The 22,474-nt window shown below is 38.2% G+C and overlaps 1 protein-coding gene across 1 annotated transcript in view; it reads left to right on the forward strand.

Moving 5' to 3' along the window:
• ENPP3 (ectonucleotide pyrophosphatase/phosphodiesterase 3) overlaps nt 1–22,474 on the forward strand; it is an 82,525-nt gene that overhangs the window by 38,503 nt on the left and 21,548 nt on the right. The window contains exons 9-19 of the mRNA XM_040965654.1: nt 180–289; nt 2,089–2,154; nt 2,763–2,835; nt 5,672–5,780; nt 7,400–7,528; nt 7,894–7,925; nt 11,299–11,426; nt 16,605–16,671; nt 18,723–18,810; nt 20,025–20,203; nt 21,767–21,818. Of these exons, the coding sequence (XP_040821588.1) occupies nt 180–289; nt 2,089–2,154; nt 2,763–2,835; nt 5,672–5,780; nt 7,400–7,528; nt 7,894–7,925; nt 11,299–11,426; nt 16,605–16,671; nt 18,723–18,810; nt 20,025–20,203; nt 21,767–21,818 (1,033 nt within the window). The remainder of the gene's footprint in view (nt 1–179; nt 290–2,088; nt 2,155–2,762; nt 2,836–5,671; nt 5,781–7,399; nt 7,529–7,893; nt 7,926–11,298; nt 11,427–16,604; nt 16,672–18,722; nt 18,811–20,024; nt 20,204–21,766; nt 21,819–22,474) is intronic.

A 22,474-nucleotide genomic window follows, 5' to 3' on the forward strand; every position in this document is an offset into this window, starting at 1 on the left:
TTTTAATTTTCAAGGCAGAGTTTGAAGATTATGTATTTTAACCATTGCAGAGACAAATTATTACTAGTTGCAATACATTTTGTAGTTGTTATTCTTTTATTTCCACTAAGTTGCATAATTTCTACCCAAAGTGATTATCCCAATGACTTTCATTTATTCTAACTGTTTTCTTTTTACAGGTGTGGCTGACAGCAATGTATCAAGGGTTAAAAGCTGGCACCTTTTTTTGGCCAGGATCTGATGTGCCTGTAAATGGCTCCTATCCTTCTTTGTACTTCCTTTACAACGGGTAATGAAGCACTTTCTAAAAGTTTACCATAGAATTGGGAATGATAGCAGTTTTTAAAATTGGGGCCTGGTTGATGGCTCAATTGGCTAATTCTCCACCTACAAGTACCAACATCTAACATGGGTGCTCGTTCACGTCCTGGATGCTCCACTTCTCATCAATCTCTCTTCTTGTGTCTTGGGAAAGCAGTTGAGGTGGCCCAAAGCCATGGCACCCTCAACTGGAGACTTGGAAGAAGCTCCTGGCTCAATTCTGATTGTTGTAGCTGTTTGAACAGTGAACCAGCAGATGGAAGATCTTTCTCTATCTCTCCTCTCTGTAAATCTGCCTTTTCAATAAAAAAAAAAATTTTAAAACAATTTAAAGAAAGAAATAATTAGAAAAAAATTTAAAGCAAAATGTTGAGAATGATTTTATTCTTTCAGTTGTTTGGATCAAAAAGTCTGGAAGCCGTTGATTCCTCTCCTTACATCTCTCATTCAGTAAATGCTTTGGATTTTAATTCAGCTTATATGCAATGGGGACGATCTTGGACCTAGCATTTGGGAAGTCTCATTTCTGCATGAGGGTACCTTGATTTCATACCCATCTCTGGATCTCAATTCCAGTTTTTTACCAATGCCAACCTAGAGAGGTAGCAGTGATGACTCCAGCCATTGTGTTCCTGCCACCTACATGGAGGACTTTGATTGACTTAGTCCTTGACCTTGGCCCAGTGGAGACTGAGCCATTGTAGGCATTTAGGAAGTGAAACCATGCATGAATGGGAGACATCTCTCTTTCTCTTTCTTAGTCTCTGACTTTTGAGTGAGTAAATTATATGCGTGTGTGCACGTGTGTGTATTTATATATCTGAGACCTTTTCATTATCTCTGTCATCACCATGCTTATCTGAACAGTTGCTGCTTCACAGATCTCTCCACTTGTTGTTCTCTGTAATCTAGTCTCAATTCACTACCCAGGAGGATTCCTTTAAAATTCCAAGTCTAATGGTGGAACACTTTGAGATCAAGAAGTTCTGTGTTTCACTGTGTTGTCCAGAGAAGGAGCTAACAGGCCCAGTGCTGGATGACCCTGACTTATTTCTGCTGTCACGAGTACTCTCCTCCCCTCCCAGAGGTTCACTCTGACTTTTCCAAGAACCTCATCACCCAGGCTAGTGTTACCAGATGCCCGGTGCATCGACCATTCCCCTGCCTGAAATGGTCCCTCTGAGGATTCTGAATGCCCTCCTATTCACCTCCTCAGGCTGCTGCTTCAAATGTATCATTTTATCCCATCATAGTAAGATTTAAAATTCTAAATCAGTCCCACCCAATTTTTCAGTCTCTTTCTGTGAATTTTTCTATATGATACATCACTTTTCAGACACTGTGTCATCTATTTGCTTTTTATCCCAACTTTTACTTTCTTCTCACACCAGAACATCATTTTAAGAAAATTTTCTCACTGATAAACTCATACACAGTGTATGACGATAGGTGTTCATGAGATATAAGTAAACGAATGAATAAATGTTAATAGGTTGAACTAAGCATAACCAATGCTTTTTATTATGGTTTGGGGCAAACAGAAGGAGACAAGGGTAAGGAGGAAACTAAAATATTCATTTAATTTGTAAAACAGCAAGCATATTTGCATGTAGGTACTGGCTAAAATCCCTTTGTGTAATATTCAACCCATTTCAGTATTCTGATCATACTGAAAGCAGAGCAGGTATTTATCTTTCTGAATAAGTACATAAAGGAATTGTTTTTGATCGAATAAATTCTGAAAATTATTTTTGTATCTTTTTTCAGAAGTGTTCCATATGAGGAGAGGATCACTACATTGTTGCAATGGCTGGATTTGCCCAAAGATAAAAGGTAGTATATGACCTAGTAACAGTGCTACCATAGCAGGATATGGGTGAAGAAAAATGAAATCATGTTCTTGCTTTCAATGACAGTTTTTGAGAAAACTTGGCATTGCCTTTTAGTGGACACTTTGCAAAAATTATTCCTGAAAGCGGACGATTTTCAGTTTCTGAGAATGTGATGGATACTACTGACCAGTGGAGAGTAGAAGGGAGAGGCGCTAGGGTCGGGGGATGAGCTGCTGTGAGAACTGACCAGGCCATGGATATTTGCCCAAGACCATGGCATCAGGTTGGATTGGAAGGAAGTTCCTTGAGATGTTGTCTAGTTAAACAGCTCCTCAGAATCTACACATTAAGAACTGGGTATATATGGCAATAAAAAATCAGAATCCAGGAAAGGTAGAGGGCCAGGACATAAGAACAGGGGGTCTCATTTGTAAGAACAGGACAGATTTTCATAACTAAGGCATGCCAATGCTTGTATCTAGGATGGTTTAGTTGATTTCCTATTAAAGTATCTAGCCCTGCTGAGGCCAACTGGAGCATCTGGGTCTGGAGGGAAAATAATTCATTCAAAATCGATACTATCTTTCTGTGCTTTAATTTTCCTTCTAGACCTGATTTTTATACCATCTATGTGGAACAGCCTGATACTGCTGGACATAATGGTGGGCCCGTCAGTGCCACAGTAAGTTTTTTTTAATTGGTTAATTAATTAGAAAGGTAGAGTTAGAGAGAGGGAGAGAGAAACAAAGAGAGACCTTCCTTCTGACAATAAACACTGAGGTTGGGCCAGGCCAAATCCAGGAGCCAAACGCTTCTTCTGGGTCTCTCACATGGGTCCAGGGGCCCAAACACTTGGGCCACCCTCCCCTGCTTTCCTAGTTGATTAGCAGTGAGCAGGACTGGAAGTGGAATAGCCAGGACATGAACTGGAGCACACTTGGGATGCTGGTGCTACAGGACTGAGACTTCATGTGATATACCACAACACTAAGACTTGGATGGTGGCAATCACAGTGAATGAAAAAAAAATTCAGTTGAAAATCATTTAGTTAGTGGATTTGAGATGACTAAGTATGAGTTGCATGCGAGGGATGGGGGGGGCGGGGTCAAGAATGGCTTCCTGCTTTTTATCATGGGCCAGCAAGTTCGTAATGATGATGGGCTCTCTGATATAAATAGACCTGCCTATTTTGTAGTTAAGATGCCTATGACATCAAAATAAAGATTCCAGAAGGCAATTTGAACATAGGCAAAGAGTACACTAAAATGTACTCTGTTGACTCTCTAGTATTGAAGAAGAATTGGTCGCAAAATGTACCAACCAGTAACGAATAATATGAATAACCTTCTATAGAATAAAACTATGGTTTACTACTGACAGATTATCATCTCCTAGAATGAAAAATTAGAAAGAGAAATTCAGTTCAGAAAGGAAGAGTGTTATAAAGAACAGATTCACTTCAAGGTTGGTAATGCTCATGTACATGGTAGCATAGACTACCCACGAATTCTGCGTTGGGAGCAGCATGTGGAGCTGGAAGATGTCAAGTAGGAGCTGCGTCTCTGCAGGGTGTCTTCCACATTCCCCCACAGAACCGCAGCTGGTTGGGTGCTTTGCAAGCCAGAACCCAGTTATGCAAAGGGGTACTTCTAGATCCAAAGAGAGTTCACAGGGATCCTATCTGTTGACTTTTAAGAAAAAAAAAACTAGGATTGATTTTACTATAGCCACAGTGTGTGGTGTGTGTGCTGTGAAAATCAGTAATCACAGTTCCCATGAATATATATTTAATTATTCATATATAATGTATAATACACCATATTATCTATTTATGTAATACACAATGTGTATTTATACTTGTATGTAGCATATAAATATATCATATATATAATATATATATATTTAAACATGGATCCTACCTGAACCTGATTTTTTTCCTTACTACACTTGGCAAATACTTCTATTTCTGTTCTATATCTAACTATCCAAATAAAAACCCTACTCACTCATTACAGGTTTCTAATTTCTTTCTCTTTTTTCAGTGGGGGGTAGCTGGAGTTGGAGGCTGACATTTATTCATTTCATATTTTTCTATGTGTTCTTCATGGAGGACTCCAGGTTTGGAAAATTTGTGATGAATTTGGTTCGTTACTCTTTCCCTGTGAGACTTTATGCAGTTCTGACACATAGATGACCTCAAAACTTTGAGTCTAACGATAGCATTGTGTCAGGGTGCTGGGGGAAGATTGAAGGGAAGAGACATCTGCGTGGTTGAAAGGAGACAGTAGAATGATTATGTGAAAGTGGACATTATGCCATGACAGAGGTGGAAAGCATGACTTTACTGCCAAATCAGAGTGCACAGTAATCATAAGAGTCAGTATAACACCTTAGAGTTGATGATCAACTTAGAGTGGATACAGCTTCTTTTAAGTTCAAGTCCTGCACTGTGGGACATGCTATGCATGAACATGGTGTTTGCCATCTTTAAATCTCAAGTTCTTGTTCCTTTCAGCCAGAAGTTCCAAAAAATTCATCCACAAATGTTGGCTGTGAGGATTTCTTGAGCAAATATATTAAAGCTCGTAACACTCCTTGGCTCATGAAATGGTTGTTCAAAAGGAAAAAAAGATATTGAGTGTTATAATAGTATCATGAGAGAATGAATATTTTTCCCAATTCATTTATTCACTGAAAGAAACTTCTGAAAAAATGAGGCAGTAAAATCCACTTAAACTTTGTCCATTCCATATATTATACTAATAAGGTATAGAAGAATTACACTCAAGAGTGTAAGCTGTAAAATAAAAATGAGTTCTGATTTCGTTATTTGGAAATAGCCATGGTTACTAGCACTTGGAAACATTTGTTTTCAATTTTCTGTGCTTGTGTGTTTACTAAGCAATAGTAATTGTTTAAAAACAAAGTCAAGAATAATCATGTGTATGAATTTGTGCACAATGTGGTTTTCTTATGTGTACTTTGTAAAGTGAATATCGTAATGATTTTTTAAGGACATGTTGTAATTAGTTTTTCTAAAATTTATATTATGAATCAATAGCGCAATAATATGTATCTTCATATGGCGATCGGATGCTTGGAAATATAATTATATGGAGATAAGGCATGCCTTTTTTAGACCATCTGGTAACTCCTTGGCACATGCTCCTCTAGGTGTGTACACACCTGGGTTCTCCTAGCGGTGTCTGTGGGCAGTCCTCCCTAATATCAGCCATCATCATGAAAACATTTACAGGTTAATGGTGCTTGTTGACATTCAACATTGTTTTGTGTATCTGTTGACTAGTGTGGGGAATACTCCAAAAAACAGAAGAGTTTTGTTTTGAGAGATTTGGTAAATAGGTCTTTGGTAAGTGGTAGCATGAGAACTGGGTTCTGGTGTTCTATTTCGAAAGTCAACAATTCAAAGAAGGAAATATATTAAAGGTTTGCTGCATTATTTAAGGATTTGATGAACCAAAATAATTAGTTCTCTCTCTGTGTCTCTCTCTTTTAGGTAATACAAGCCTTACAATCAGTAGATAATACTTTTGGAATGTTGATGGAAGGCTTAAAACAGCGGAACTTACATAATTGTGTGAATATAATCCTTTTGGCTGATCATGGTATGTTTTTTTTTTTTAGAAAAACCATATTTTACTTATACACAATAGCTTAAAGTATTATACAAGCAAGGGTGTTTTCAGACAAAGAAGCTTTTAAAGAAGCAACTATATTTTGTGGTAGACAGAGGTTAGGACATAATTTAAATTTCTAATTCAATTATTTTAACATCCTTAAAGATATATTCATGTATTTTATTTTCTGTGAAAAATAGAAGGAATAGTACTTAACAAGATTGCTATTCCATCTATAAAAACTGCATTTTAGAACTTCTTTTTAGTAAGTGAGTCTTTCATTTTGTTAGTTTATTTTATTGACACATTTTTCCAGATTTAAGAGAGTATTTATTTAGTTTATTTGAGAAAAAAAGAGAGGAAGAGAAGGAAGAAGGGGACAAGGAAGTGGGGAGAGAGAGAGAGTGAGAGATACCTGATAGAGCTCCCATTCCCATTTTAGTCTCCAAAGCACAGAAAAGATGGAGCTAAATCAGACTGAAACCACAAGACTGGAACTCAGCCGGAGTCTCCCACATGGTGGCAGGGACCCAGCTACCCGAGCCACCACCTGCTGCCTCCCAAAGCATGCGCTCCAAAATGGGATGGGACCTCCTGACAATCATCTATGCGGAACGCTCACTCTGTCCCTTTATCTGGGCCAGCTGAATGGCTGTGTGATTAATCACAGGTTTTTGCATCTAAGTTCCCTATCACTGCACATTTCTCCACTGGAGATGAACTCTTGATTTTTTTCACTTAAAGGTATAAGGAAGTGAAACATCAACCCTTCCTACTCCCATAGTGCACAGAACACATTCAAGCACTTTAAAGTGCTTGTTCATTTCACAGTGTCTACTCGAGTCATTGAGTGTCTACTGGATGCTGAGTACTCAGAGCAGTGTAGGACTTCCGCATTCAAGGTGATCAAACTGTCTTTTACAGCGTCTTCACACCACAACAGTGGGGACAGTAGACACTGGTACCAGCAAGCAAAGAGCCAATCAGTACACTGTTAGCTGTATCTCAGAACATCAATGAGAAACACTGAAATGGATTCTAAATTTGTTCAGCGATTCCCTAAAACTGCCTATTGTTTTAAAAATGAAGGGAAAAAAAAGCATTGTTAGTGCACATTTTGTTTGAAGAAATTGGTAAAAATAAGAACTTCATTTTTGCCTGAAGAATTTTTGAATGTTTTTAGCACCGGCTGCTTTTATAAACTTTAATATACTTTCTAAGGAAATATTTTCTAATGTATTATGTAATGTATTTTCTTGATATATATATTATTTTCTAAACATGCATGTAGCTTTTTTGATTTAAAAAGGCATCATGTTGTGTTTCATACAACTTAAATGTAAAGAATCAGCCTGCTACAAAGGATTTGCCTATGTTAGTTGGTCTTTGTTGAACACACGGTGTTTATAATTGCTGACTAAGCTACCTGATAAACATGATTCTTTTCTCCCACTGTGTGACTTTCAAGTTCTACTATCTAGAGTAAAATAATGGGTTAAATTGCATAAGTCTTCAATGAAACTTGACTTTGTAGTATAACATATCTATTGTTTGACAGCCCCAAAGATAAGCAATTGTTACTACATATGGATGCATTTTTATTCTAGGAATGGAACAGACTTCTTGTGACAAGATGGAATATATGACTGATTACTTTAACCAAATAACTTTCTACATGTATGAAGGACCTGCCCCCCGCATCAGGAGTCGTAATATACCTTCTGACTTTTTTACATGTAAGTTTAAAGACGCCTGTAGAGAAAAAAGAGATGAACTACAAATGAATAACCATGGCCTCTGCTTCTGAGAGCACACACTTGCCCTCTTGCTGCTGCATTCTTGGGGAGACACTAGGAGGCAGTGACACATCCCCATGTTGAAGTACAGTCCTTCTATAAGTCAATGGTAACATCTACCATTGCTTGGTCAAAATACACTCTATTCCATTCTCAAACGCTGAAATAATTGTTTAAGATAAGTATTTGATTTCATCAAATCAGAGTTCTTTTAAAATATAAGTGTCAGATTCATCTGTTATTCACATTTTTTTCCCAATCATCAAGTATCGATTGTAATGTGACTTATTTTTCTTTTGAAACAGTTAACTCTGAAGAAATTGTTAGGAACCTCAGTGTAAGTATAAGTTTCCTTTATATGTATATTTAGCTTAATGTTATCACCTTAATTTGTGTTATTTTTCTGTAATCAATTTTTAAGCAATCAATGATATTGTATGCATTTTAGGTTTTTTTTTTTTTAAATCTTAGTTACTTTCATTTTGGAGTTAACATCATTACATTACAGGTAGTTAGTTTGGTGTAACTTACTCATTCCTAGTTTTTGTTGAAAGAGCTGGTGGTTCCATTCCAAAGGGTTTGGGTGGTAAGCTTCATCATTGTGTCTCATGTGTGTGTGTGAGTATGAGTGTGGGTGTGTTACTTGATATCAGAAATTTGGTGCATCCACAGACTCCCATAGATCTTTTTGTACAGTTCAGATCAATAATCTCTCTGCCTCCTAAGTATGATGCTTACTGCTTCTGATTGCATCTTACATCCTTGGAAAATCTTAGAAAGTTTCTAAAACATGTTTTTTTCAAAATGAGAATCAGTACCTACTAGAGAGACATGGAAAATTCTAGTGTTTTAGTGTTAGTAGTTGTATATGTAATAATTGGATATGTATATCATTTGGCATTCAATATTTTACTGTTGCTTAGACTGACACTAACCTATTTATGCATAGGTGGGATATAGTTATAGTAAGAATTCTAAACATAGTGTTTAAATGATTAAAGAAAATGAACAATGGGAAAGGAATAGTTCATTTAATAGGAAACCATTGAAATTTTGTAGTAGAAATCTTTTAGAGTATTAATCTTTTTTTGGGTCATTTTGAATCAATCTATTTTCTTGCATCATTAAAGAGAACATTCTAAAAACAGTGTGCTCAGCATATAGTCATAGTACTGAATAAACATAGACAAAAATAAATTTTCTAAAAATTACAGGCAGAGAGTGAGATGATAAATTATCAAAATTAGGAAATAGGTTTTTTTTTCTTACATTCTCTAATATTTTAATTCTGAGTAACAAAATAATCTCGCCCCCTTCTGGTGAGATGTAGACCTTCAGTGTGTTCATGAACACTGAGTAACACAGAATTTGCCACAGGTGTTTTGTTTTTTTGGGGTTTTTTTTTGTCCCATCACCTCACAATCCATAAAGATGATATTATACTGGTGCAGATGGGAGAGTCTTTCATGATCCCAGTTGTGAGAGGCATTTGAGTACTGCAAGTTTGGAAATCCATTGCATGTTATTACAGACACAGAGCTCCAGAACCACTAAGAAATGGGCTGCCATGTCAAGAAGCAGTGGACCATTACAGGAAAATATCCCACGGGGTATTGCAATATCCCCCGGGGTATTGCAGTATCCCCAGTGGTGCTGTTCTGTGCTTCTATGCTGAGTTTAGATTGCTCAAACATGACCTTACAACCCTGCAAATTCTACATTTTGGAGGCATCAAAGACATGAACACCAACTTTGTTCTTAGGTAAAGTTATCTCATTCCTGATTTCTTCATCTCAAGTCTCTAAACAAAGGATAATTCCATGGTTCTTCAGCACGGGTAGTGTAGCCCCAGTTCTGTCTGCATTTGTTCTTGGAAGGAACGTGTTCAGCAGCACGGATGTGTGACCCATTCAGTGCCACATACTGATCCCTTGCAAGTTGATGAAAATACACAGTCAGAAGTGTCCATCACATTCTTGATAGGCTCAGGAGTGTTCTTGGGCTCATTCGCACACCACCTCAGACCAACATCCTACTGTGCCCAGCCTAACAGTTCATACATAGAATTTATAGGGATATTAGCTTAAAAAGAAAAGTAATGACATATAAAAAAGCAGAAAAATAAGCCCAGAAATGATATCAAAATTCCCAAAACAAGTTGGCTGAAGTATGCATGCAACAATTTTTCTTTCCTCTTTTTTTTTTTAATTTGTTTACATGTTTGGAAATCAGATTTGCAGAGAGAAAAGAAAGAGACACAAATTTTCCCTCCATTTCCTTGTTTACTCTCTGAATGGCTGCAATGGCCAAGGCTGGGCAAAGCCAAAGCAAGAGCCAGAAACTTCATCTAGGTCTCCCATGCAGGTGCAGGGGCCTAAGCAATTGGGCCATCTTCCGTGGCTTTTCCCAGCCAGTAATAGGGAGCTGAATCAGAAGTGGAGCAGCTGGGACTGGATACAATGTCCAAATAGGATGCTTAAACCGTAGGCGGTGGCTTAACCTACCGGCTTACAACATCTTCCTCTTCTTCCTTTAATTTCTCCTTATTCTAACATTTCCTGTTTGTTTTGGACTTTTTTCTTTGTAAATTGTGTTTCACAGCTTCTCCTATTTTTCTTATACAAAGACATACTAAGATATGTGAGATATTGTGGCATTTGATAAGAAAATAAAGAAATAAGAAAAAATAGAAATTTCCTCATATCACCATTTGTATGTTTACTCTCTTCTTACCTGTGTTTTTCAAAAATACAATGAGAGAAAGTTCTTTCTCTCACTTCCTTTTTTTCTTTTGCATGATTAGATACCAGTATTATTTGTATTTTTAAAAATGATCCTGCAATGACAGTAGTTATTATTAAGGAAGCCAATCTTTGGTCTAATTTGAGAAATTTATGAAGTTTTTACAAATAGGATGACAACTATTTCAAAAGCTGTTGTCATGATTTGAAAACTAACTGTTGGTTATTTTAAAAAATAATTATTTGTGAAGAGATTTTGATACATTTAAGCATATTTTTCTCCATATCTATATATTTTCATATGCAATTTAGACTTTAAATTTGAAATTCTCACTTTTTTAAAATATTTATTTATTTTTATTACAATGTCAGATATACAGAGAGGAGGAGAGATAGAAAGGAAGATCTTCCGTCCGATGATTCACTCCCCAAGTGACCGCAATGGCCGGTGCTGTGCCGATCTGAGGAGGCAGAAACTTCCTCCAGGTCTCCCACACAGGTGCAGGATCCCAAGGCATCGGGCTGTCCTTGACTGCTTTCCCAGGCCACAAGCAGGGAACTGGATGGGAAGTGGAGCTGCCGGGATTAGAACCCGCGCCCATATGGGATCCTGGTGCACTGAAGGCGAGGATTTTAGCCGCCAGGCCATGCTGCTGGGTGAAAGTCTCACTCTAAACCTAGACACATATCAATTTGTTGCCTAAAGAAGCAGGGGAGGGATTTGTAGTGGCTTCAAGACACATGCTTGGGAATGAAAACTGAAAATATCAAACACCAAATTACAATTTAAGGTAGATTTTTAATTGCGGTTGAATGTAACAACAAAAATCATGTGATTAGGGAATTTTGCTACATCAACAATAGGTTTGATAGTCCTACTTTAGCTAAGCAAATTGTCATGGAAGATGAAACCTTTGAATTAGTTTGCATGGTTTGTGTTTCACAAATACATTTTTGCACGTTTTTCAGTGTCGAAAACCCGATCAGCATTTCAAGCCCTACTTGACTCCTGATTTGCCCAAACGACTACACTATGCCAACCATATCAGAATTGACAAGGTTCATCTCATGGTGGATCAGCAGTGGCTGGCTGTGAGGTTGGTGGGCCTATTTATTTCTCTTATCATGCTTTTATCAGTCATCTTTCGAAGTTCATCTACTTAGCCTTACTCTGCTAGAAAGATCATGCAAAATTTCCTGGACATTGACATTTTTGGTGTTGACATTTGTCTGCTCTGCTGGATCTTAAATAATCAATATTAAATGACTGATTTTAGCAAGTTAATCTTCATAATATAGATGAGAATGATGGAGAGCCTGAGACCATTCTGGCCCCTGTCCAGGGGCGATCAGACTGCACCTACCCACTCCCGTTCCCGCTGAGCCGACCTGAAAGGCCACAGAAAGGATAAAGAGGACCTCTATTGTCTTGCAAGCCATTGGTTAGGCAGCTCTTTGAAATCTTTTATGACTGTAAAGCCAAGTTAGTCAGTGAATTTAACCTAGAAATGTAATGCAGGTTGATCTCCAGCACTTGCAACACATAAACGTGTTTAGAGAAAAATAAAAATCATTTGGAGTCACTGCATTCCAAGGAACCATCTGTTCATCAATCCACAGAATTTTACTGAATGATTACTCTAAGTTAGGCCAGACCTACCCCAGGCATTAAGGATACAGACATGCTGTATACCGATGATGCTCTAATGCCAGGGGCATGCAATAACAACGATATTACAACAGTAAAAAGGTGCTTTGGCAGAGAAGATGACGCCGAAAGTAAACAATACACCTGGGCTCCAATATGTGATGTGTATGTGTGCAGAATAAGGAATTGGGGACTTGGAAGAGCCTGTTCTGCAAGATCCTGAAACACCCCTCCCTCCACCCTCTTCAAACAGAGTGCAGGCTTCACACTTCACCGGTAGATGGCGCTGGCCACTCTCTTTTGAATTGGAAAGTTGTACTGTTACTCAGGATAACATTCTCTGAAAGTCCCTAGAACGTGAGAACAAAATTAAACGTTGCTAACATTTATTATGGAAAGTTGCAAGTGACTTATATATAAAACTTATAAATAAAAGTGCTGAAATTAGGATAAGATCTTTAAATATTTACTGTTAGGAGGATGAGAACAAATTGCATCTGGGGGTTACTGGGACAGGATCCAGGGTGATGGGAGAGTCCAGCCATCAGAATACCTCTGGGCATCACCCATTAAAACCCAGTGTCAGATGATACTTTGTTCTTTCCAAATAGCAAGGAGAGGGTGTAGGAAAAGCCTTAGTTTTCAAGGCTGACTCCCCACCTTGTGCAAACTTGGAAATTTTAATATCTTACATATTCATTGTTTTTTCATATCTGTAACACAAGGTGAACCTGTTTTCATTATTCTTTTGCCATTAACTTACAGGGCAAACTAAGTATATCTTAAATTTTTTTTCATTATAACCTTGATAAGAGCAGCTAACGAATTTAATCTGACGAAATTCTGGGCCCACAATCTCCAGCTCTTAAGACATAAATCTTAGGCAACCTATTGTTAAGTCAGTGTGATGTTATCTTCAATCATAATGCAAGCTCTTTGGTAAGTAGAATAGATCTTCTTTTCACGATAATAGCAAACTTCCACAGTTCATGCAAGCTGTTTTCATTACTGCAATCCTTATTTTACATAATTGTGCTAGTTTTTACTAGTTGCCAGGGACCCCATTATTTCAAATAATGGTTGAATTCTTATAGTCAGTATTTCAGAGATCACATATATAATAGCACTTTTACTTAAGAATAGCAACTGATAGAGAGGTCCCAGGGACCTCACTTATGAATTAAATGCACACTACCCATGTTCTAAAGCTCTTTGGCCGATAAGAAGGAGGATAATAACTCTAATGTAGAGTGACAACTGCTGCGCTAGAACCAAGAACCTATAAAAGGTTAAAAGTAAAAGGAAGGATGACACACCCATGTGTGAGTGTCGGAGAATGTTAGAGAATAGATGGTTCCTCATCTGGGTTTTGGTGATTAGTGATGGGACAGGGTAAATATTGCCATGTCGCAGGTCTGTGCCATATGTGTATTTTGTGCATTGGGCCAAGAAGGTGGGAGGGGATGGAAATCACACCCTTTAAATGGGTTTCATTTCATTTACTTGAAAGGGAGTAAAGAGCATAGTCTCTTATCTGCTGGTTCACTCCCCAGATGCTGCAAGTTTCAGGGATGGGCTGAGCCAAGTTAAAGCTAGGAGCTAAGAATTCAGTCCAGGTCTGCAACGTTGGGGGAGGGGACCCAGGTAATTGAGACATCACCTACTGCCTCCTAGGGTGTACATTGGCAGGAAGCAGAGACAGGTCTCAAACACAGGCATTCCAATATTGACGCGAGTGTCCAAAGTGGCATCTTGATCTCTGCCTGGAACATCTACCTCAGGAACTACGCTCCTGCTCAGCCCAGTCAATGCCGAGGGACTGTGCTGGCAGGAGGAAGAGCCCAGCTGCCTGACAGGCTATGTCCATCAACAGGCACCTCTTTCTCCAAAGGATTTGCTGGAGAAGCTGGACACCTGCTGGGGCAGGATAGGTAGAGAGGAGGAGGCAGGCTACCAGGTGGGAGGACCAAATACCACAAATGTCTAGGACCTCTGCTTTGCTGGAGCACCGGGTGAACGGACGGTGACTTCGATTGCTAAGAAAGTGGAAGGTGGTTGGGAGGCACCAGGTGGCTCGAGGTCATACACGGAGTTTGCTTTTTGGGGAGCTCCTTCTAGCTGCGGGCTGGAGGAGGAGACAAGAGGGAGGCCTGTTATCTGCTCATCACTGTACAACAATCCCAAGGGAGGCTGTGGAACTTGGGGAAATGAGTTACAGAGCACATCACCAGGAAGCTTTGATGATTAATGAGGTTCCAGATTTTGCAGCATAGTGCGGTTGGTTCATCAGTGTGTCTCACGCTTGTTTCCATTCCAGCAGTGATAATGTGTAAAAGGATTTAAGGGCACTATGTGGGAAGATTTCAAAGTTTCAGTCAATCAAGGAACTAAGCAGATGAGGATCTGGCTTACCGTGAGGGTAGTAGGAGAGGACAGGACAAACAGGAAATGTGTGTGAATTTCGGAAAATCAAAGACCTTGGCCACTGCTGAAGTACCAGGAGAGAAGCCGCCTTCGTCTCCTACCTGCGTCATTGCCCAGCTGTGGCAGACACGCCTAGCTTTGATTTCAACTGTGTTAATTAGACAAGGAAAAGATAATAGAAGATTTGTTACAAAAGATACACATTGTACTTGGAAACTGAGAGCTAAATTACCACAGATAAAACTGACTCAATTTTTCCAAATACCTGATATCACTTTTCCATATGTAATATCTGGGGCCAAATTAATGACTACAAGGCATGGACACGAGCAGTTAGAGGAGCAAACTTCTGAACTTTCCACCTGAAAAGCAAAAACAAAACAGCTTTTTTTCCAGCCAATTATATTTTTTTCTTTTAAATAACATTTTGCAATATTTATTAATTGAGCTGGGTTGAGTAGTGGAAATATAAGAAACCCAGAGTTTTTCTTAAAATAAGTACAAGATAGATTTTATAACATCAAGTATTTGATTCAAAGGCATTTTTCTTTTGTTCATTAATGAGCACTAACTTGCCACACAAAATTTAAAATTTAAAGACTTCCAATTAAACAATTTCAGTATTCTTAGGAAACTTAATGAAATGAGAATAAAACTGCTTTTGTAAAATCAGTTTTACCCCATTCCAGCAGTTTTGTTGGAATTAACCAAGATAATGACATGCCTGGCCCTATAGGGTAATCTAATATGAATTCATGATAAAGCAGAGACACTCCTGATTGCCCCACATAGTGTGGCCTGGTCAGAGTTGTGCTTTGTTTTGTTTTTAAATTTTGTGGTTTATTTTTATTTTTCTATTTAAACTGACAGTCAGTTACGGATTTCTTAACATTGAGCTTTTTTTTTAGACCATAAATTACTGCCTTGTTTTCAACTGCACCTTCAAGGTAAAGGCAAACAGAAGCCGTGTGTGTGTGTGTGTGTGTGTGTGTGTGTGTGTGTGTGTGCATGTGTGTGCGTGTGTGTGTGTTGGATTTGGAGATGGAAGTTGGGGAAGCAAATGAAGAGAAACCATTCAAGGTCAGCCTTTGGAAACAGAAGTCTTTTGTTCCCAATGGAGACCAAAACTGAACCAGTATAATATTGCTGCTTTAAAACTAACTAGGTTTATTTATTGTTACCTTTTCCCAAGCGGAAAAATCAACCATGTATAAAATTTCTAACACTGCACAACTCAAAGATTAAAACATGAGAAGGTAGGCAAAGGACAAATTAATTGAATTTGAAAACAATGTATGGAAGAAAATTCCAAAAGCTAAAATCAGTGCTGATGTCAAGAATGTTCTTTTACTGACTTCTTATCAAGTGTTATGTTTTACTTTCCATGTATAGTCTTTTTTTTAAAATTTTTTTTAAAGATTTATTTTTATTATTTTTTATTGGAACGGCGGATATACAGAGAGGAGAGACAGAGAGGAAGATCTTCCGTCCGATGATTCACTCCCCAAGTGAGCCGCAACGGGTCGATGCTATGCTGATCCGAAGCCAGGAGCCTCTTCAGGGTCTCCCACGCGGGTGCAGGTTCCCAAAGCTTTGGGCTGTCCTCGACTGCTTTCCCAGGCCACAGGCAGGGAGCTGGAAGGGAAGCGGGGCTGCCAGGATTAGAACCGGCGCCCATATGGGATCCCGGGCGTGCTAGGCGAGGACTTAACCACTTGCGCCACCGCGCCGGGCCCTCCATGTATAGTCTTAACTCATTCTTTTCATATTATTTTCCTAGGCATCTTCTCTATTCAGTAAAAATTGATAATTTTTTTAGTTCCAAAGGTTTTTTATTTTCTAAAATGCTAAAATTCTTAGAGTGATCTATAAATAAAAATATCTGTAATGGTGTTGTCATTGGTGTTGAAGGGTACAGGTGAGCTTGAAGGTATCATCATTGCTTTCTGAGCCTTTGTTATTCCTTGGTGGGTATCTAGAGTCAAAAGATCTTCAGGTTCTATTGATGGATACTGAAATTCTTTTACTCTGATAATTTTGTTTTTTCTCTGGCTCTATGCTTAGGCATCAAAATATGTTTGCACCGTTGCTGAGAGAAACATGTGCTTATAAAAAAGCAGAAGTTAATAAAAACTCACTGAAGTGTAATTTAAAATAAGATCTTGTGTCAATACAGTGGTGAATGTGTAATATTTCTTTATAGGAACAGAGCAAGTACATACTGTGGTGGAGGCAACCATGGTTATGACAATGAATTTAAGAGCATGGAGGTAAGGCACTACATTGTTTTTTTGTAGAAAATGCTTACTTACCATCTTTATGATTGATAATGTCTAAGACTCTTTTACAAATTAAGTTTTTTCAATTTAAAAGTGACAGAAAGTGAGAAATACAGATGTCTTCCATATGTTGTTTCATAACCCAAATTACTGGAACTGAGCTATGCTGAAGTAAGGAGCCTGAAACTCCTGTGGGTATCTAACGTAGGATGGCAGGGACCGAAGCTTTTGAGCCATCATCTACTGCATTGCCAGGAACATAGGTAGGAGTTTGTATTAGAAATATGACATATACAGGTCTGTACATGGCATCGTGATATAGGATGGAGGCTTAATGCACAGCATTACAGCATCCCATTATTGAGATTCTTAAATACACCTATGAATAAAACAGATAAAGAGCCCTTATGTGATGAAACCTTTATTCTAGTGGAGGAATACATGCATTAGATTAGTCCAGGAATATCTGACTTACTGTGTTAAGTAAAATTCTATGGAAAATGAAGGAAAAGTAAAGGAGTGTAGGGGAAAAGTGAGACAGTTTGGGGATACCATAGGGCAGGGTGCGGCATTAAGTGAGATACAGAGGCTAAGAATCACTGAGGTGATCTTTGAGCAGAAACTTGAAAAAAGTGAAAGGATTAGCTTTTCAGAAGCTCAAAGAACAAGTGTCCCAGGCAGAGCAAACAGCCACAGCAGAGGACAGGAATGGGTTAACCATTGGAAGGATGCTGGCTTTTGGTTCCTGCTGATTTGGCTTCTAGGAGCAAGGGAATTATGGGCTGTGTTAAGTTTGAAATGTTTGTTGGGCATACAAATAGAGATGATGAATAGACAAAGACAATCTACCCAAGAGAGAAAAAAAAAACAATGGAGTCTTATACATGGTAGTTATTTTTTTAATGTGACTACATAAGATCCTTACGGATTAAGTGTAGGTAGAAGTAGACTTATTCAATGTTAGACACTTGTACTTGAAGAGGTTGGGGAGAAAGAAAAATTACTAGTGAAAAGACTGAGAAACAGAGCTCTGAGAAGAAGTAAGAAAACCAGGGAGTAAGTGCTGTTCTGGAAGTCCAGGGAAGAGAGTACGGAAAGTCCTTGAAGAAAATGCAACTGATGTTCCCTTCCCAGTGTCAGAGTTTGTGAGTTTGAGAATTTGCAACCTGTCTTGTCCAGTTCCCTTTTCATGTACACTATATGCTTTTCAAAATAGAAAAAATGAATGGGTTAGGCCAATGAATGTACTACCTCTTAACATTGGCTTAATAAGTTGTATCTCTTTGTAAGAATGTGGGTTTGAAAATCCTTTCTATTAATTAGGGTAATCTATGATAATTAAATTAATTACTGCTAGAAAAACCTGTACCTCAACTTGTTTGCTGATTATCTTGGGGAAAAAATATGTACACTCCTGTTAGCTGAAAAGAATTATTTGTGTTTTATTCTTTTCCTCTAGTTATTTGTAATTCAGAATAATTGAATATCTTGTAAATCATATCAATAAGTTGGCATTAATTCATTAAGTGTAAAAAATTTAGTTTTCCATCCAAAAAAAGAGGATATAGTATTTGAGATATAATTAGCTTAAGAAATTCTGTGAAAATTTAGTGCTTAGGAATGTCAACATTTTTACCATGTCTTATCGTATTTGAACAATAAAATGAAAGGAATAGAATAAAAAAGACTTTGTGGTTTTATAAAGTGAATATCTGATATATAACATCCAGAAGTTGCAGAAGTATTTGACTTTGGGTTGTCTGTTATGGCTTGTCCCCTCAAAGGGTGTTGATAAGTAAGGTGCTATGCAGACCAGCAGAGACAGGAAAGATAAACTCAACAGCCCTAATATTTCACAAGAATTTGTATAATATCTCTGGTAGAAATGATTGAAAAGCATTTTCCAATCTGAAAAAAAAAAAATCCTTGCAGAGACCTGCAGTACAAATAAGATAGTTGTCACAGAAGGGAAATTATGTCTCTTGTTTCACTTGCGTTTGAGTTTGATGACATCTAGTAATAAGGTGACTGTTACCACCTAGGCTATATTTTTGGCACATGGACCCAGTTTTAAAGAGAAGACTGAAGTTGAACCATTTGAAAATATTGAAGTCTATAACCTAATGTGTGGTATGTATATTTAAATAAATTCAGCAGCAAAATCTCGATGGTTCCCAATATATGTCCATTGAACTTGGTGATAAATTAAATCGCTAAAGTTGGCTGCTCTGAAATAAGAAGATAGAAATGATAAGAAAGATTTGCTCTTCAAAATTACTCAGCTACCTTATATGAATGGATTATTTCATCTTATTAAAAATGCTAAACTTTAGATCTCAGAATGCCAAAATACTCTAATCAGCCAGTTGCTATATGACAATTTAATCAAACTTGGCAAAATCAGGTAAGATCTCCAACATTTCAAAACAGGATAAATGCATCTAAAAACATTCCAGCATTCTTGTGTTGGAAACTGGAAGGCTTCTGGCATAAAGGGATGTTAAAAAAGTCCTACCTGGATAAAACTTACTCTATTCAGTGATGAGGCATCAGTGGTAAAGAGTCATGGATCTTGGCATGTCAACCTGCATTTTTACATGCCAGCCTCGGATCCTTGTAGAGAGTCATTTTCCTGGCAAGGTAATGAGAAAATGACAATTTTACTCTTAGCTTTCGGAATTTGAATGTATATGTGCTCACAGCTGTCTCTCTGCATTGGCTTGCAGACATTGAACATCATTTCAAGATCAAAAAGTGCTTTAAAACAATGTGTTGTAACCTGAAAAACTTACATTTTGGTGACTGTGTTTGTAGTCAGGACTGCTGTTTAGAGAGATGAGTTAAGCGGCAGGCAGGAGGAGACGCTAGTAAGGCTGTCTGTAACAGCTGTCTCCTCTGTTTTGGTAGAGAGCAATCAGAAAAAGTTCTTCGAATAATAAACAGAATTAACTAGCCTATTTTTAAAGTATCTGACATACAATATAAGTAAGATCATAAATTATTTAACCTCTCTGGTTTTTTTTTTTAAGACGAAATCACGATACTCCTTAGAAGCAGTGTGATCATTTAAAGCCACGTACCTGTTTTCTGAAAGAGCAGAACTAGTTCATGAACGCTCCCATGGCTCTTCTGCGGCAACTATTGCTGTTCATTAGAAGAAAGAGATGTTAGAAACTTCAGGGACAGAAATGAATGGCACTTGCAGGACACAACTACATTAGAGCAGAATTTCTTAAGAGGATGTATGAGTAGGTGTTTTGGGTCCCCGCCTCCTTCTGAAATCCCACCTAAGAGTTGAAGTTTTCCAATTTTAAGTTATTTTGAACTTATTTTTTTAAACACAGACCTTTTACATATTCAGCCAGCACCGAACAATGGTACCCATGGTAGCTTGAACCATCTTCTGAAGACGCCTTTTTATGAACCCACGCATGCAGAGGAAGCCTCAGAGTTGTCCGTTTGTAGCTTTACAACTCCACTGCCCACGGATAATCTAGACTGCTCATGCCCCACTCTACAAAATGTAAGTAACAGCTCCATGCGTCCTTAAGTATGTCAAGAAGCAAGCTCATCCATAGCTCAAATGACTGACAACCATGCTGGTGTACCAGCTTAGATATTCACTAAGTAAATATATGTGGTTTCTTTGAACCTTATGTGGAAATGAAAGATTATAATGCATATGGTGTAAGATAAAGCATTAAATACTCTTTGTAAAATGGAAAGCATTATTTGGAATGTAATTGTTAATTCTGTTGTGAGCTAACTGTATTTAACCATTCAAAACAGTAAGCTTGGAGCTCTTTCTTAAATCCTTTATAAACCAGTTTCAGAATATAAGAATCAGAAGCTCATGCTTACTCATTTAAAGCCCTGAGAACTAAGGAAACCGCGGGTATTGTAACCTGGCAGTGCATACACCTGCTAGGGAAGTTGTTGGGGATATTCCTTTGGGTAACAGAAGAGAATTTTTATCAGGCCATACCTGGAAGCTGATGAACAGTCAGTCAACACTGAGAATGTCTTTTCAGTAGATCACGTTTTGCATTGAGTTTAAGAGGAAGATTTCAGCCCCAAGAAATTCTCAACTAGGAGAAGTACCAGAACTAAAAGTGGCTGGGGGGGGTGGGGCAGAGGTCAGGACAGGAGATCAAAATACAAGAATGAAACTGACCTGTGAGAATCAGTGCACCTGGATGAAGGCCAGGATTTCAGAATGTAATTGTGCCCCAGATATCAGTAGGCTAAAGCTAACATCAAGGCCCATTTGATGCCAAGTTGAAAATGTGGTTGGAGAGCTAAATAAGCACCTGTTGCCAAAGATAAGAATTATTTCTTACATTTAGGGGTCAGTGAAGATTTTATATTCTCTAGTCCTTAAAAAACAGTTATAAATAATTAACCAAGTAGAAGAGGCTGTAAGAGAAAAAAGCCTGGTTACGTTTTTCAATAAAGATAAATCAGGGTACAGGTGAGGATTTCCAATAGAATATTGCAGAACAATACAATGAAACTGCCATCAAAGAGAGTGACAATTACAGAGATTAAAGAGGCTCAGGGAAATTGGATGAAAATAGCAAGATTACAGAAGTTTTCTGGCTGCAAACTCTTTTCTTTTCAAAGTACAGTCGTGGACCTGTGTCTGCATCTCTTGGTTCTATCCCATGCTTACAAAATTGGAGTCTGCATTTCAAACTAAACCTTTAGGTTACTTTAGCACAGACTAAAGTTTGAGATCCACATTCAGACATTGTCATGCCACCCAATTGTTGATTTTAACTGTGGTCAGAATGCTTTGCCCCATTTCCTTAATATATCTGATGTAAAAGGGGATTTTAAGGGAGAAGCCCCACCCAGTCTCCCACCTGCCCAATGTATGTGGGCCATTACAACCTACACAACAAGGGTCGCAGCCAGCTCCATATTTATGCGTAGTGTCCAAATAGGAATTTTCACACATTACTTTTGTTTCTTTGTGTGGTAGCAAAACATTTCATGAGACCAATGCAGAAATAATCTTGATACATACTTTGAAAATATGTCATGTTGCTTTCATTTCTTCTTTTATCCCCTTATTATGTTGCAGAATGCTCAAACAGAATACGTGAATCAAAGACTAAATCTCAACCAAACAGAGAGTAAGTTAACTGTGAAAACACACTGCGTGTTAGATATAACAAATGCCATTTGCTCTTGGTCGGGATTCTCTCAAGTTACATCACAGAAATTTTTACATACATAGATTTCGTTAAGATACAGGAAGAAGGCCCTCTACAAATTTACTAATCACAGTAGCAAACACGGGGACAGCTGCAGTGATTCCAAGAACAGCAGATTTCTTCAAATGATCGTGCCTCATCTACCTTCCTATATTCCCTTGCTCATTCACAGGCATACCAGATGGCTGGGGTTTGAATTCTACCCATGCTGTTTGCTGATTGTATAAGCAGGCACATCACTTAACACCTCTGCATGCCAGTCTTCTGAGCTATGGTAGTTGTACTGATCTCATGTAATTGTAAAGATTTAAAGAGTTGACGTATGTAAAGAACATAGGACATGGCCTATGGCAACATTGTCACCTGTTACATTGTTTTGTTTTTAAGAGACATCTTGTAGGCTGATGGGGAGATGGAGATGGGCTGTTACACAGAAAGCTCCCATTCATTGGTTTCCTCCCTAAATGTCTGCAGCGGCGGGGTCAGGGACCAGAGACAGGAATCCACATCTCGCACCTGTGTAGCAGGGGACCAGTTACCTGACGCATCATCCCTGCCTCCCAGGGTTTGCTTTG

This window comes from Ochotona curzoniae, unplaced genomic scaffold (assembly GCF_017591425.1).
Source record: "Ochotona curzoniae isolate NIBS_2020 unplaced genomic scaffold, NIBS_Ocur_1.0 scaffold_3890, whole genome shotgun sequence".
Classification (NCBI taxonomy): Eukaryota; Metazoa; Chordata; class Mammalia; order Lagomorpha; family Ochotonidae; genus Ochotona; species Ochotona curzoniae.